The following is a 15,264-nucleotide window of genomic DNA, read 5'->3' on the forward strand; positions in this document are numbered from 1 at the left end:
TGCTGGCTCTCCATTGCTGTGTGAGCTTTTCTTTTGTCGTGGTGAGTAGGGTCACGCCCTAGTTGGGTGCATGGGCTGCTCAGTGCAGTGGCTTCTGTTGTGGACACTGGCTCCAGGGCCTGTGGGCTCAGCAGATGCGGGTTTCCGGGCTCTCAATTGTTGCTGTGCACAGGCTTAGTCGCTACGAGGGGCCTGAGATCCTCCCAGACCAGGGATGGAAACCACGTCTCCTGCAACGTCAGGCAGATTCTTCACCACTGAGCCAGCGGGAAAGCCATGTTGAGTCTTTCTGAATTAAGGTTTTCTGTGGATATGTGCCCAATAGTAAGATTGCTCAGTCATATGCTAGTTCTATTTTTAGTTGTTTTTTCCCCTCAAGGTTAATGTTTTTATTTTTTAATTGGAGTACGGTTGCTTTACAGTGTGTAAGTTTCTGCTCTCCAACAAAGGGAATCATCTATATATATGCATGTATTCGTCCCTTTGGGCCTCCCTCCCACTGCCGTCCCCCTCATCCCACTCTTCTAGGCCATCACGGAACACCCAGGTGGACTCCCTGTGCTGTACGGCAGCTGCCCACTGGTTGTCTACTTTACACATGGCAGAATATATATGGCGGTGCTGGTCTTCCAGTTAGTCCCACCCTCCCCTTCCCGAGTCCGCATGTCCGGCCACTACTTCTGTGACCCTATTCCTGCCCTGCATATTGGTTCATCTGTATCATTTTTCTAAATTCCATGTATATGTATTAATATACAGTATTTGTTTTTCTCACTTCACTCTATATGATAGACTCAGGGCCTATCTATGCCACTACAAATGACCCAATTATCTTCTTTTTATGGCTGAGGAACTTTCCATGGTATATTTACATGCCACATCTTCATCCATTCATGTGTGGATGGACATTTAGGTTGTTGCTTCCATGTCCTGGGTATTGTAAATAGTGCTGGATTTAATATGGGGTGCATGTGTCTTTTCTCAGATTATATGCCCAGTAGTGGGATTGCTGGGGCATATAGTAGTTGTATTTTTAAATTTTTTTCCCCAACATTAATGATCTTTTATTTTTTAAATTTATTTTCTAACTGAAACACAGTTGCTTTACAATGTTGTTGGTGTCTGCTGTCCAGCCAAGTGAGTCACCGGTATGTGCACATGTGTCTCCTCCCTTTGGGGCTCCCTCTCGCCTCCACTGCCTCCACCCCACCGCCCCGCTAGGCCATCACAAAGCCCTGAGCTGAACTGCCTGGGCTGGACAGCACCTTCCCACTACTTGCCTGTTTTACTCATGACGCTGTATATATTTCGGTGCTTGTCTCTAAATTCGTCCCTACTTCTGGGACTCTATCCCTGCCCTGCATATAAGTTCATCTGTACCATTTTTCTAGATTACATATACGTATTAATATACAACATTTGATTTTTTCTCTTTCTGACTTACCTCACTCTGTATGACAGATTCTACTTCCATCCACATCATTACAGATGAACCAGTTTCATTCCTTTTTATTGCTGAGTAATATTCCTGTGTGTGTGTGTGTGTGTGTGTGTATGTGTGTGTGGTGTGTGTACTCGTATATATATACCACATCTTATCTATTCATCTATGGAGGGATATTTAGGTTGCTTCCATGTCCTGGCTATTGTGACTACAGCTGCAGTGAACACTAGTGTGTGTGTCTTTTTGAACTATGGTTTTCTCTGGGTATATACCCAGTGGTGGGGTTACTGGATTATGTAAATGTTTAGTTTCATGAATAATGTTTTTTTTTAAATAATGTTTTTTTTTAATTGGAGTAAAATTGGTTTATAGTATTGTGTTTCTACTGTACAACAATGTGAATAAGTTATAAGTATACATATATCCCTTCCCGCCCACCCCCCGCCCTGTCTGGGTCATCACGGAGCACCGAGCTGAGTTTCCTGAGCTACGCGCAGCTCCCCGCTAGCTATACATTTTACACACCTAGTGTTTATGTGGCAGGGCTACTCTACCAGTTCATTTTACACTCCTTCCCTTGGGTTCACATGTCCATTCTCTGCTTGGGCCTCTATTCCTGCCTGGCAAATAGGTTCATCTGTATCGTTTTTCTATGTTACATATAGAAAGCACATATGTGTGTTAATACCTGATGCTTGTTTCTCTCACTTCCCTCTGTATGACAGACTCTGAGTCTGTTCACATCACTGCAAGTGCCCAGTTTCATTCCTTTTATGGCTGAGGAATATTTCTTTGTATATATGTACCACATCTCTTAATCCATTCGTCTGTGGATGGACATCTAGGTTGCTTCCATACCCTGGATATTGTAAATACTGCTGCGTTGCACATTGGGGTGCATGTATGTTTTTAAATTACGGTTTTCTCAGGTTATATGCCCAGTAAGGGATTCCTTGGGCTCTGTTCTTAGTTTTTTTCCAACATTATGATCTTTTCAAAATTCCTTGAAATTTAAAATTGAAGTATAATTGCTTTACAATGCTGTATTAGTTTCTGGTGGCCAACAAAGTGAGTCAGCTCCATGTACAGACATATCCCCTACCTTTGTGCCTTTCTCGCACCACCACGCCCTCCAGCCCCTCCATCTCTTAGGTCATCACAGGCAGTGGGCTCAGGCCCTGTGCTGCACAGCAGCTTCACACGAGCTGTTCTGCACACATCACTGTATGTATGGCCGTGCTCCTCTCCCTAATGGGTTGCCCAGTCCATTAATCTCCCAGTATGGATTGCCCTGACATATGGTATTTCCATTTTTAATCTTTTTTCAAGATTAGTGATCTTTTATTTCTCTAATGTTTGTTAACTGGAGTATAATTGCTTTACAATATTGTGTTAGTTTCTGCTGTCCAAGAAAGAGAATCAGCTATTTGTACACATGTATTCCTTTTGTGAGCTTCCCTCCACACCCGCCCGCGTCACCCTACTCCTGTAGGTCACTCCAGAGCAGCGAGCTGAGCTCCCTGCGTTACGGCAGCACCCCACTGGCTATCTGTTTCATTTCACAATGACAGTGCAGCTGGGAAGTGCCCGTCCCCGGTTGTCCCTTTCTTCCCTTCCCTGTGTCCACATGTCGTTCTTTGGTTGTGTGTGTCTGTTCCTGCTCTGCGAATAGTGTCCTCTGTACCATTTTTCTGTATTCCATATATATGTATTAACATATGATACTCGTTTTTCTCTTTCTGACTTCACTCTGTAGGAGAGTCAGGACCATCCACAGCTCTACAAATGACCCAATTTCATTCCTTTTTATACCCGAACAATATTCTGCTGTATATATGTACTGCATCGGAATCCATTCATCAAAGATGGACCTCTAGGTTGCTTCCATGTCCTGTCTGTTGTAAACAGTGCTGAATTGAACATTGGGTTGCATGTGTCCTTATGAATTAAGGTTTTCTCAGGTTTTAGGCCCAGTAGTGGGGTTTCTGGGGCTTGTGTTAGTTCCATTTTTAATTTCAAGATTACTGGTCTTTTCTCAGTTTTTTTTTAATTGAATTTTTAACTGGACTCTAATTGCTTTACAATATTATGGTTTTGCTGTCCAACAAAGTGATCAGGTATGTTTACATCCAACAAAGTGATCAGGTATGTTTACATCATCCTCTCCATTTGTGACTCCCGCTCACTGCAGCCCCCTCTTATCCCACCTCCCTAGGAAATCACAAAGCACAAGCTGAGGCCCCTAGCTCTACAGTAACTTCCCACTTGTTATTTTTCACATGACTGTGTATATGTGGCGGTACTACTGACTCGTTCCTACCCTTCCCTTCCCGCATGTCCACATCCGTTCTCTACTTCTGCAACTCTATTCATGACCTGCGTGTTTTCATCTGTATTTTTCTAGATTCCACATGTGTTAATATGTGATATTTGGTACTGTAACCTCACTCTGTATGACAGACTCTAGTTCCATCCATATCACTAAAAATGACCCAGTTTCCTTTTTGTGGCTGAGTGATATTCCATTGTATGTATGTACCACATCTTCTCAGCCATTCGTCTTTGGATGGACATCTAGGTTGCTTCCACGTCCTGGCTTTTGTGAACAGTGCTGCGGTGAACATTGTGGTGCGCGTGTCTTTTTCAGTTATGGTTTTCTCTGGGTATATACACAGTGCAATTGCTGATTCATGTGGCAGTTCTGTTTTTAGTTTTTTCATGAATAATGGTTGTTTAATTTATATTTAATCGGCGTGTAATTGGTTCACAGCGTTCTGGTAGTTCCTGCTCTACAGCAGTGTGAAGGAAGTGTAAGTATACATAAGCCCCCTCCCTCTGGAGCCCCCCTTCCAGCCCAGCAAATCACGCCCACCTGAGCCCTTGCAGAGCACGGCGCGGAGCTCCCTGTGCTGGAGCAGCTCCCAGGAGCGGTGTGTTCTACATACGGTGGTGCAGACATGGCAACGCCACGCCGCCAATTCATCCCAGCTTGCCCTTCCCCCAGGTCCACATGTTCGTTCTCTGCTTCTGCATCTGTTTTTGGCCTGCAGATAGGTTCATCTGTACCAGTTTTCTGGATTCCATGTATATGTGTTAATATATAATATTTGATTTTGTCTTTTTTACTTCACTCTTTGAGATACACTCTAGGCCCATCCTATCACTGCAGATAGCACAATTTCATTGCTTTTATTGCTAAAAATACTGCATCATTTCCAAATATTCCAAATTTTCAACATCTTATCCATTCATCTGTGGATGGACATTTAGGTACATTCCATGCCTTGGCTTTTGTAAACAGTGCTGCAGTGAACACTGGGGTGCCTGTCTTTTTGAATTATCATTTTCTCAGGGTATATGAATAATGGGATTTCTGAGTCATATGCTATTTCTATTTTCTTTTTCATGATAAATGATCTTTTAAAATTTATTTTCAATTGGAGTATATATATGGTTTACAGTATTGTAAAGCTCTCCCAGGAGAGTCATCTGTATGTGTACATATGTCCCCTTTTTTGAGCCTCCCCCCCTTCGCACCCACCCAGTCCCACCTCTGCAGGTCATCACACAGCACGTCACTGAGCTCCCTGTGCGGTACAGCAGCTCCCCACCAGCTGCCGCTTTTACACATGGCAGTGTGTACGTGTCAAGACTACTCCCCCAATCTGTCCCCCAGCTCCCCTTCCCTTGTGTCCACATGTCCATTCTCCGCTTCCGTGCCTCTGTTTTTACCTTATAAATAGGTTCACCTGTACCGTTGTTCTAGATTCCATGTATACGTGCTAATACGATACTCATTTTTCTCTTTCCTACTTATATCACTCTGACACTCCAGTTCCATCCATGTAACTACAAGTGACTCAATTGTGTCCATTTTATTAGTAATATTCCTTTGTATGTATGTACCACAGTATCTTATCCATTCATCTCTGGATGGACATTTAGGTTGCTTCCATGTCCTGGATATTTTAGTAGTGCAGCAGCGAGCATTGGGGTTGCTTGTGTCTTTGAATTACGGTTTCTCAGATTACATTCCCAGTAATTTATAATTACATTTTTAAAAATTGAACTATAATTGCTTTTCAATATTGTGTTAGTTTCTGCTGTCTAACAAAGTGAATCAGCCATATATATTCATAGATCCTCTCCCTTTGTGCCTCCCTGCGACCACCGCCCCGTCTGTCCCACCCTGCTAGTCCTCACAGAGCACCAGGCGAGCTGCACAGCAGCTCCCCACGGGCTCCCGGGCTCACTACAGCGGTAGTGTGTACACGTCAACATTACGCTCCCAGTTCGTCTCAGCCTCCTCTCTCCCCGTGTCCACATGTCCCTTCTCTGCTTCTGCGACCGTCACATCCTGCATCGAGGTTCTTCTGTACCATTTTTCTAGATTCTATGCATATGTGTTAATATACCATATTTGGTTCTCTTTCTGACATACTTCACTCTGTATGACAGATTCTCAGTACATCCACATGACTGCAAATGACCCAGTTTAGTTCCTCACTGACTGATGTTCCATTCTATGTATGGGCCACATCTTATTATCCATTCATCTGTGGATGAAAATCTAGTTGATTCCATGTCCTGGCTGTTGTAAATAGTGCCGCAGTGGACAGTGGGTACGTGTGTTTTTGACTTGTGGTTTTCTCTAGGTGATGTGAGATCCATCCTGTATTGTGATTGCTGGGTCATATGATAGTTCCTTTTTCCCCATAGATAATGGTGATCAGAGGATATTTGGTTTACATTGTTGTTAGTTTCTGCTATACAGCACTGTGAATGAGTTATAAGTATACATATATCATCTCCAGCCTCCCTCCCACGCACACCTTTCCCCATCCTACCCCTCTGGCCACTGCAGAACATGAGCTGTCTGTACTGCAGTTGCTTACTAGCTATGTATTTTACACACGGCAGTGTATATATTAGCAACTCTGCTCTCTCAGTTCATCCCACCCTCCTCTTTGCCTGTGTCCACTCATCGTTCTTTCTGCTTATGTTTTTGTCCTGTAAGTCAGTTCATCAGTACCATTTTTCCAGATTCCATATTTTATATTAATTGGTCTTCCCTGGTGGCTCATTTGGTAAAGAGTCCGCCTGCAGTGAAGGAGACCTGGATTCAGTCCCTGGGTCGGGAAGATCGCCTGGAGAAGGAAATGACAACCCACTCCAGTACTCTTGCCTGGAGAATTCCATGGACAGAGGAGCCTGGGGGGCTACAGGCCATGGGGTCACAGAGAATCGGACACGACTGAATGACGCTTTCACTAGAAATGGCCCAATTTTGCTCCTTTTTCTGGCTGAGTTGTGTTATCCATCCCACCCTCCCCTTTCCCTGTGTCCACATGTCTTTTCTCCACATCTGCTTCTCTATTCCTGTCCTGCAAATAAGTTCATCTGTACCATTTTTCTAGATTTCATGTATATGCTGTTATATTTTCTGATCACTGCTGTGTGACACTCTCATCTACCCACATTTACTAAAATTACCCAAGTTCGTTCTTTTTTATGGTTCAGTGATATTCCATGGAATACATGTATCACGTCTTCTTTATCCATTGGTTGCTTCTGTCTCCTGGCTATTTATTGTAAATAGTGCTGCCATGAACATTTGGGTGGGTTTTTCTTGTTGATTACAGTTTTCTCAGGGTATTTTAAATTTTTTTTCAAGATTACTGATCTGTTTTAAAATTCATTTTTATTTGGAATATAATTGCTTTACAGTGCTATATGTACACATACAGCCCCTCCCTTTGTGCTTCCCTGCCACCATCACTCCCCCATCCCATCCCTCTAGGCCATCAGAAAACCTAACTCTGCTCCCCGTGCTGTGTGGCAACTTCCTGGTAGCTGTTTTACACATGGCAGTGCTGCTCTCCCAATTCGTTTTAGCCTTCTGTTTCCCTACACCCACCAATTTGTTCTTCTACGTCTGTACCTTTTTTCTGTATAACATAGAATATAAAATATTAGCGTTAATATATGACGTTTTTCTCTCCCTGTTTTCACTCTATTAACAGAGTCTGGGTTCATCCACATCACTACAGATGACCCAGTTTCACACCTTTTTATGGCCGAGTAATATTCCATTGTATATATGTACTACATCTCATCCATCTATCTGTGAGTGGACATATAGGTTGCTCTCATCTCCTGGATATTGTAAATAGTGCTGTATTAAATATGGGGTGCATTTGAATAGCCTGAGCCTTGAAACAGGAAGAAACATCTGCCTCCCAAGGGTGAAGGGAAGCTGTGATGGACAGAAGGAAGTTGGTGAGAACTGGGTATTGAATTTAGGCCTGTCTACCTCAGAAGCACTTTGATTGCCTATCACAATGGTTTGGGCTTCTGGAGAGAGCTGTGGGATGTGGGTAGGATTTAAGGGGGGAGTTGTTATTAAGGGGGTTGGCATAGCTGTGAGGAATGAATAAGCATGTTCCCAAATAAGCCCAAGGCTCCTCAGTAAGAACAGACGTCCCTCAACCTCTTCCCCTTTAACATGTGACTTGGCTTTTTTCAGTATAAACACCTGAAATATAAAAGTGAGCCTCATGTTAAGATCGAAGGGAAGGACACTGATGACTGGCTCTGTGTGGACTTTGGTAAGTTACTGTATCACTAATCTCAAACTATGTTCAGTTATACAAGGATCACGGTCTGGGTGTTTTTCCACAAAAAGTTTTTGATAGTTGTTTTAAGTTTTCTTTGGTTTTAACCTACTCAGTCTTTTTCACATCTGAAATCCTCATTTCACCTAGTGTGTATTAAGTAGCCACACAGGTCAGAAAGCTGGTGGAGAACAGGATGAATAACATGGGAGAGACCCCCCCAAAGGCAGTAGAAGGCTCCTTGGTATACACAGAACCTTGGCCTTAAGTAACTCCTGTAAGGAAGGGCATTGTAGGCACAGGGAATGATAAGAAAAGCAGACTGGAATTCTGAGAAGACCTAACAGATTTGCGAATTAATATATACAGTTTCAAAGTAATTCCCCAGAATGTACTTAATGCAAAGGTAAAAACAGTGCCTGTAGAACTGTGCAGGCTCTGAAATCTTATCTTGTGAGCTAAGAGAGTTATTCGGGGGTTGATAAAACGTAGTTGTTCCTCAGCAAGAGCAGGAGCAACATCAAGCAGCATTTTTGGACTGGATGACACCTGCGCATGTAGTTCAAAGAGAAGAACCCTGTGATTATGTGCACGTCTTTTGCGAGGGGCAGGAAGCAGGCCTGCAGTTACCCTGGTAGAAACACTCTCTGCCAAGGCTGCACCCGTCAGGGTTTCCCTGCCACTGTTAGCATTTGGGGCGGGGAGGAGTACTCTGTGCGTTGTAGCATGTTTAGCAGCCCCCTTTCTCCTCTCTGCACCCTGAAAAGGTGAAAATTCAAAATGTCCTGATGGATGCTCATATTAGAGAAATGCAAATCAAAACTACAATGAGATATCACCTCAGACAGGTCAGAATGGCCATCAAAAAGTCTACAAACAATAAATGCTGGAGGGGGTGTGGAGAAAAGGGAACGCTCCTGCACTGTTGGTGGGAATGTAAATTGATAAAACCAGTATGGAAGACTACCGGTATGGAGATTCCTTAAAAATCTAGGAATAAAACCACCATATGACCCAGCAATCCCACTCCTAAGCATATACCCTAAGGAAGCCAAAATTTAAAAGATGCATGTATCCCATTATTCATTGCAGCACTATTTATGATAGCTAGAACATGGAAGTAGCCTAGATGTCCATCAGCAGATGAATGGATAAAGAAGTTGTGGTACACAAACGCAGTGGAGTATTACTCAGCCATAAAAAAGAATGCCTTAAGAGTCAGTTCTGATGAGGTAGATGAACCTAGAACCTATTATAGAGTGAACTGAGTCAGAATGAGAAAGATAAATATCGTATTCTAATGCATAGATATGGAATCTAGAAAAATGGTGCTGAAGAATTTACTTACAGGGCGGGAGGAGGGGGGAGAGGTATGGAAAGAGTAACACGGAAGCATATTACCATGTGTAAAATAGATAGCCAATGGGAGTTTGCTACATTTCTCAGGAAACTCAAAAGGGCGAGGGATATATGTATACCTATGGCTGAGTCATGTTGAGGTTTGACAGAAAACAAAATTCTGTAAAGCAATTATCCTTCAATTAAAAAAAAAGGTGAAATTAAAAAAAAAAAAACCAAAGTCCCTGATTGAGAACCACTGTTGTAAGCAAACTTTCTCTTTGTTCCAGGAGACAGTATTTGTAAGGTAAAACTCTGCCAGTGCTTTGCTCACAGGCTGTGCAGAATTACAGTACTTCCGGATTGTCTACCGAGCGAACCCTGGCAGATCCCACCTTTGCTTGTGTAGGTTATCACAAGGAGTATTAAATATGATGCACTGAGAAAAGCACAGCATCACTTCAGTATTTTTGCTAGATGGTGTCTGCAATTTACATTTCTAATAAGTTCTCAGGTAATGCTGATCTGGGGTTCACACTTTGAGAACCACTGCTCCAATTGTCACAGATTTGTGAGATCAGAAGGATAAAAGTAAATGAACTGCTTCTTCACTTGTAATTCTTATCTGTCCTTGGTAGGCAGCATGGTGATTCATTTGATGCTTCCAGAAACCAGAGAAACCTATGAATTAGAAAAATTATGGACCCTACGTTCTTACGATGACCAGTTAGCTCAGATAGCACCTGAGACCTTACCTGAAGACTTCATTCTTGGAATAGAAGATGACACTTCATCTGTGACTCCTGTGGAGTTTAAATATGAATAAAATGAACTGCTTTAGTCATTTCAAATTTGGATTGAGTCACTTTTTTAACCTAGTTAGTTGTTATGAAAACAGGTATTCTCTTTGGGTTCTAATCCTGACACATGGAAATTGCAGGTAAGTGAGCTCATTTTCAAGGGGCTCTTGAGAGTCCCTTGGACTGCAAGGAGATCCAACCAGTCCATTCTGAAGGAGATCAGCCCTGGGATTTCTTCGGAAGGAATGATGCTGAAGCTGAAACTCCAGTACTTTGGTCACCTCATGCGAAGAGTTGACTCATTGGAAAAGACTCCGATGCTGGGAGGGATTGGGGGAAGAGAAGGGGCCGACAGAGGATGAGATGGCTGGATGGCTTCACCGACTCGATGGACATGAGTCTGAGTGAACTCCGGGGGTTGGTGAGGGACAGGGAGGCCTGGTGTGCTGCGATTCATGGGGTCGCAAAGAGTCGGACACGACTAAGTGACTGAACTGACTGACTGAGCTCATTTTCATGCCACGAATCATTATATTCAAATTAAATATATTGTCTTTATTCCTGAGACTCCGGCAGATTGCCTACAAGTTGCACTGGCTCCTGTTTTGCATTGGCCCCTGTGTTTTTCACTTGAACTATCTGTTCAGATCGTAATCTTAAGTTTAAATCTTATTCTATAGAATAGTATAGCCAAAGCAGAAAACAAAACCACCCCACAGGTCCTGTAACTTACCTTTTCACTCTCAGTTCATATGTAACAGTATTAATATCAAGGTTCACAGTAAGGCCAGTAGTAGATACTGGTGCCTACCTTGAGACTGACATGGATTTTTAGTAATACTAAGTTTATACTTTGATGAAATTCAGGACATTCACAGTAATCTGAAAAGCCAAAAATAAAACATACTACGCACCAGGCTGCACCTAATAATGAAGTACTTTATTTTGCATCAAGGTATCTGGATAATGGAGCTGCATTTGGGGCACATTACAGATGAGGAATGATCCATATGTGGTGAGTGCAAAACTCAATTACAGAATTACTTCCTACTATTACCAGATACTCCATTACCAATGCTTCATTGAAAGTAAAACATGATTTGCCACACTAGAAGGCTAGAAGTGAAATATGACAGAATTTAAACAGGCAGATATAAATGTAGCACCTATCTGTATTTAAAAAAAAAAAAAGCTTGAAAAATCAAATACTGAGGAAGAGCTCTGGCTGTAAGCCCATTATACCCAAAATCCAACCAGAAAGCCAGTCCGTTACTTCTTTTAAGCAATTCATTGTATAGAAAAAACAAACGCTTGATGAATTCAGTGACAAAAAGGGCACTTTTTGGCTAAAACTACAAAATAAACTGGTTTTCTGAAAACATTTAGAAAAACATTTCAAGTCATTTTCAAAATGTTTAATTGATACAGTGATCTTCAGAAAAAACTTACCTAGTCCGTGTAGAAATTCATCTTGAAATACAAATGAAGCAAAATGATACTTTAAGGGTTATATCTGCCCTTCAGATCAGTATTATATGATGACTGTGATTATTTAATGAACAAAAGCAACACTATTCTGAGAGCAGCGTGGCCTCGGAGACCACTCACACCCATGTAATTGTACATACCAGGCTTTGCCATCAAGTTAAGGAATGGGTGAATGCGTTCAGTAGCAAAGGTCAAATGTATTATCACAGTCATTGAAATTATATTTCCAAAGTTCTTTTTTCTATCTTTTGATTTATTTTCAGATAACTGGTGCAGAGAATACAGAAATCCTCCTGCACTGTATGTGATACTTTAGGTGGCCTTTCATTTATCTTGATTTATCATTGCTTAAAATCTTCAAAACAGCTTACTTTGAGGCTCATGACAGTGCCTGGCACATGGAGATGGAGCCTTTTTATTGCCTTGAAACACTGTCACACCATCTGACTGCCCCACTGGTCTTCACAAAGCAACTCTTCTGGGGTCTGCTCCAAGCATAGACCAACTGGTCCAAAGTGTATTGGCAAACTAAGCATCCTGTAAGGCAAGCTAAAGCTTTCTTCCTGCCAGTCAAGTGATTAAGTTCACGGGGGCTGCAAGTCTCCACAGATACACTTACTTTAGGTAGTGATAGTCAAAAGCACAAAGCATTTATGCATTCAATCACATAGCCAAACAGAAAAACAAGTCTCCTGAAGCCATTTAAAACTAGTCTTTCCAAAACCTCCTGCAACCACTTTGCTCTGTTAGTACCATCATAAACTTCCCTACCACAAACAAAAGGTATTTGCTGCTCTCCAAATATAGGCACTGCTCTGTATCACTGAACATTTATTGGATTTTCCAACTAATAACTGTCAGAAGCCTCAAAAAACGTGAAATTTTTCCAGCTTTACTGTCACCAGCCAGAAGTAAAATTTTTCAGTTATTCGCCTGTTAGCTAATTAAATTTATTTTTTAAAAAACAGTTGGACTTATCTTTATAAAGTATATAAAATTTTCAGAAAAAAAACAAAACAAAACAATTTTGCTTTCATTGCATTACTGAGTACCTGAGGTAGTTGAGTAAAAATGCACGTTTAATACCCCTGCCAACACCATTCAGCACTTCCCTTAGGTTATTTATGTTAGTGTTAAACTCAGAACAGTTTTTCTATGCTAATAGGTTAACGTTTAAGTACTTGTAACAATTCTGTTCTGATCCAATTTTAACAATTGGACTTAGGAGCAATCTCGTTTTACTTGATGAGTGTCATGAATGCACCATTTAAGCCAATTTCTGGCATCATGGGGGAAATGAATGTTTTTAAAAATTAGGTATTTGTTATACTGAGAAATGCAACAAAAGGGAAGTGCAGAGTTCTTCTCTTTCCCTCCCTCCCCCCTCATTTTTTTCTTTTTTCTTTTTTTTTTTTTAAAGCTGGGTGTCATACATTTCAGAGAGCATAAAGTATACATTCTCACAGAGACAGGAGTTCGAAAGTTGCCTGGTCCTCAGAAACAACTGGCTAGGTAAAAACTTGTGCATGTGATGCTGGGTAAGGGGTCAGCGCCCGGCTGTTGGTTAAGCAGTCTGTCTTTGGTTTGGCGTCTGCCTCTGTGGTGGGCTGTTTCCTGAGCCTTCACTTCCGCCTTGACTGAGATGGTCCACTTTGCAGAGCTTTCTGCTGTTGGTGCTGCTTTACCTGAGTCAGAATTTCCTGAATTTTTCTCTGGGCAACCTGCAAAAGGAGAGGACCTTGAAACACCTACCTGATCAAGTATTGCAGGAAGTTATTTTACCTCTTCCATTTTTAAAATTAACTTCAAATTAAAATTTGAAGATTAAAGACACGTACTAATTAGTTTGCTAGCAGAGTCTCTAAAATCACCTGCTGAAAGGGGATTTAACGTATTAAGCATCAAACACAGCCTTGAATATTTGTACGGCATGGAGACACCCATGGGAGAATGGCTTCCATTTGCGGAGGCAGCTGTAGAGCTGCCCTGACACACGGGAGCCCACTTGCCTGGCAAGCATAGAAGTGACCAGTTATCTTGACGACCACCTGGTCATTCTCATCAGGAGTCTGGTCACGGGGAACAACAACTTCTGCACTTGACAAATTCTGGAGCTCATTCACCTGAAGGAGATAAACAGAAATCATGTTAAGTGGAACTGTTGGGGTTTTTTTATTTTTTAAAAAATTACCATTTCCTGAACGCTTGTACCAAAATATGTCTTTGTAAATCTCATCTAATATACCAATAATTCTATTTGGTTATTAGTATTGTCCCATTTCAAGATAGTTAAAACTAATCCCCAAAGAAACTGACTTACCTACAGTTACATACATCAATAACAAAGCCTAATTTAAACCCTAAAAATCTGATTCCAAAACATACTTGCAGTCACTTCCAAGTCATTTTCAAAGCTGTTTACGACTTTGAAGGTACATATGTTATACATGTTAAAGGGAAACTGCAAACGAGTTTTCAGTTATAGAGGATGTGTAAGTTAGAAAGGTAGATGACACTTTTTAAAGTTTTCATGTCATTTAGTATTTTTGCACAACAGAAATAAAAAGCTGATGTTTATCAACAGAAAAATGCAAAAGGCCCCTCAAGAGACAGTCCTCTCGCACAAAGTGGTCTGAGAGAGGTGCTGCTTTCCCCAGTGGCTGACAGCCAACCCTCAGGAGAACAAAGGGCAGTCTTCTCCAAACCTCGGCCCAGTTGTCCTGCTGTTAGAAGTTAGCCCAAATTCAGGGACGGGGAACTCCTAAGTACCTTTCGATGCTTTCCCTGTCATACCACTGCACAGGTTTTGCTGAAGTACTTGCCGTTTTGCCTCCTTTTCCAATAACTCTGCCAGCAGCAAAGGACGGCACTCTGATGTGAGCTTCAAGTTTCACCTCTTCTTTAGGACTAACAAAATTTTCTTCTTTAATTTTTCCATAAATTCTTCCCTGAGCCTACAGATGAGAACATAGCCTATCAGTGTCATTCAGGTAGGAAAGGCCAAAGGTTGACTGATTTTACAGTGGGTAAAGTTAATGGCCTGGCCCCACGGGAGCAGCCCTCTGCAGGGATACATCTGCGCCTGATGGTGGCCTGCCGCCCAAGAGATGGCAGGAGCCCGAGGAAAGATGGCGACAGTGCTGACATTATCACAGCTGCGGCAGCTGAATGACTGACCGTTGGTTGACTCTCCAGTCTTGAAAGGTAAAATTCTCCTGCTGGCAGTAAGATAGTAACTGCATTTTTCTTGAGTAACAGAGACTGAATGAACTACAGAGCCACCCACATAAGGCTCACAAGAAGCCAAGCTCATGTCTAAATGGGCCAGCAAGGAGTATTTTCTGTCAAACATTTCTTCATCTTAGCCAGATGGTTTCTACTTTGACGGAAGCTACAAAATCAAGTTAACATATACAACTGATGCACTCAAACAGATCCTGTCAATTGCTGCATACAACCAGAAATTATACATAGTAAATCTCTTTTATGTATAGCCACAAATTTGCTCTGCTATACACCAAAGGAAAAAGAAGCCAGAGTTGGTTTCATCCAACAGGCTGCCACAGTAGAGAACAAAAAC

General features: G+C 41.9%; 2 protein-coding genes across 8 annotated transcripts in view; one reads left to right on the forward strand and one right to left on the reverse strand.

Moving 5' to 3' along the window:
• MALSU1 (mitochondrial assembly of ribosomal large subunit 1) overlaps positions 1-10,247 on the forward strand; it is a 32,664-nt gene extending 22,417 nt beyond the window's left edge. For 2 of the 6 annotated variants that reach the window (XR_009735825.1, XR_009735827.1), the window contains 2 exons: positions 7,468-8,052; positions 10,035-10,052. Coding sequence is in view for 3 of the 6 variants with exons in the window: in XM_061413707.1 (XP_061269691.1) it covers positions 7,971-8,052; positions 10,035-10,222 (270 nt within the window). In the remaining 3 variants the exon portion in view is untranslated. Of the gene's footprint in view, positions 1-7,467; positions 8,054-10,034 lie in introns of those variants that run through there. The other 4 variants (XR_009735826.1, XM_061413708.1, XM_061413709.1 and 1 more) reach the window with 4 other exon arrangements.
• Positions 10,248-11,115: 868 nt separating this feature from the next.
• The window catches only part of IGF2BP3 (insulin like growth factor 2 mRNA binding protein 3), a 145,011-nt gene continuing 140,862 nt past the window's right edge, over positions 11,116-15,264 (reverse strand). The window contains exons 13-15 of one of the 2 annotated variants that reach the window (XM_061413705.1): positions 14,507-14,638; positions 13,694-13,807; positions 11,116-13,405 (exon numbers count right to left, since the gene is read on the reverse strand). In XM_061413705.1, the coding sequence (XP_061269689.1) occupies positions 13,307-13,405; positions 13,694-13,807; positions 14,507-14,638 (345 nt within the window). In that variant the 3' untranslated portion in view covers positions 11,116-13,306. Of the gene's footprint in view, positions 13,406-13,435; positions 13,808-14,506; positions 14,639-15,264 lie in introns of those variants that run through there. The other variant, XM_061413704.1, reaches the window with a different exon arrangement.

This window comes from Bos javanicus, chromosome 4 (assembly GCF_032452875.1).
Source record: "Bos javanicus breed banteng chromosome 4, ARS-OSU_banteng_1.0, whole genome shotgun sequence".
NCBI lineage: Eukaryota > Metazoa > Chordata > Mammalia > Artiodactyla > Bovidae > Bos > Bos javanicus.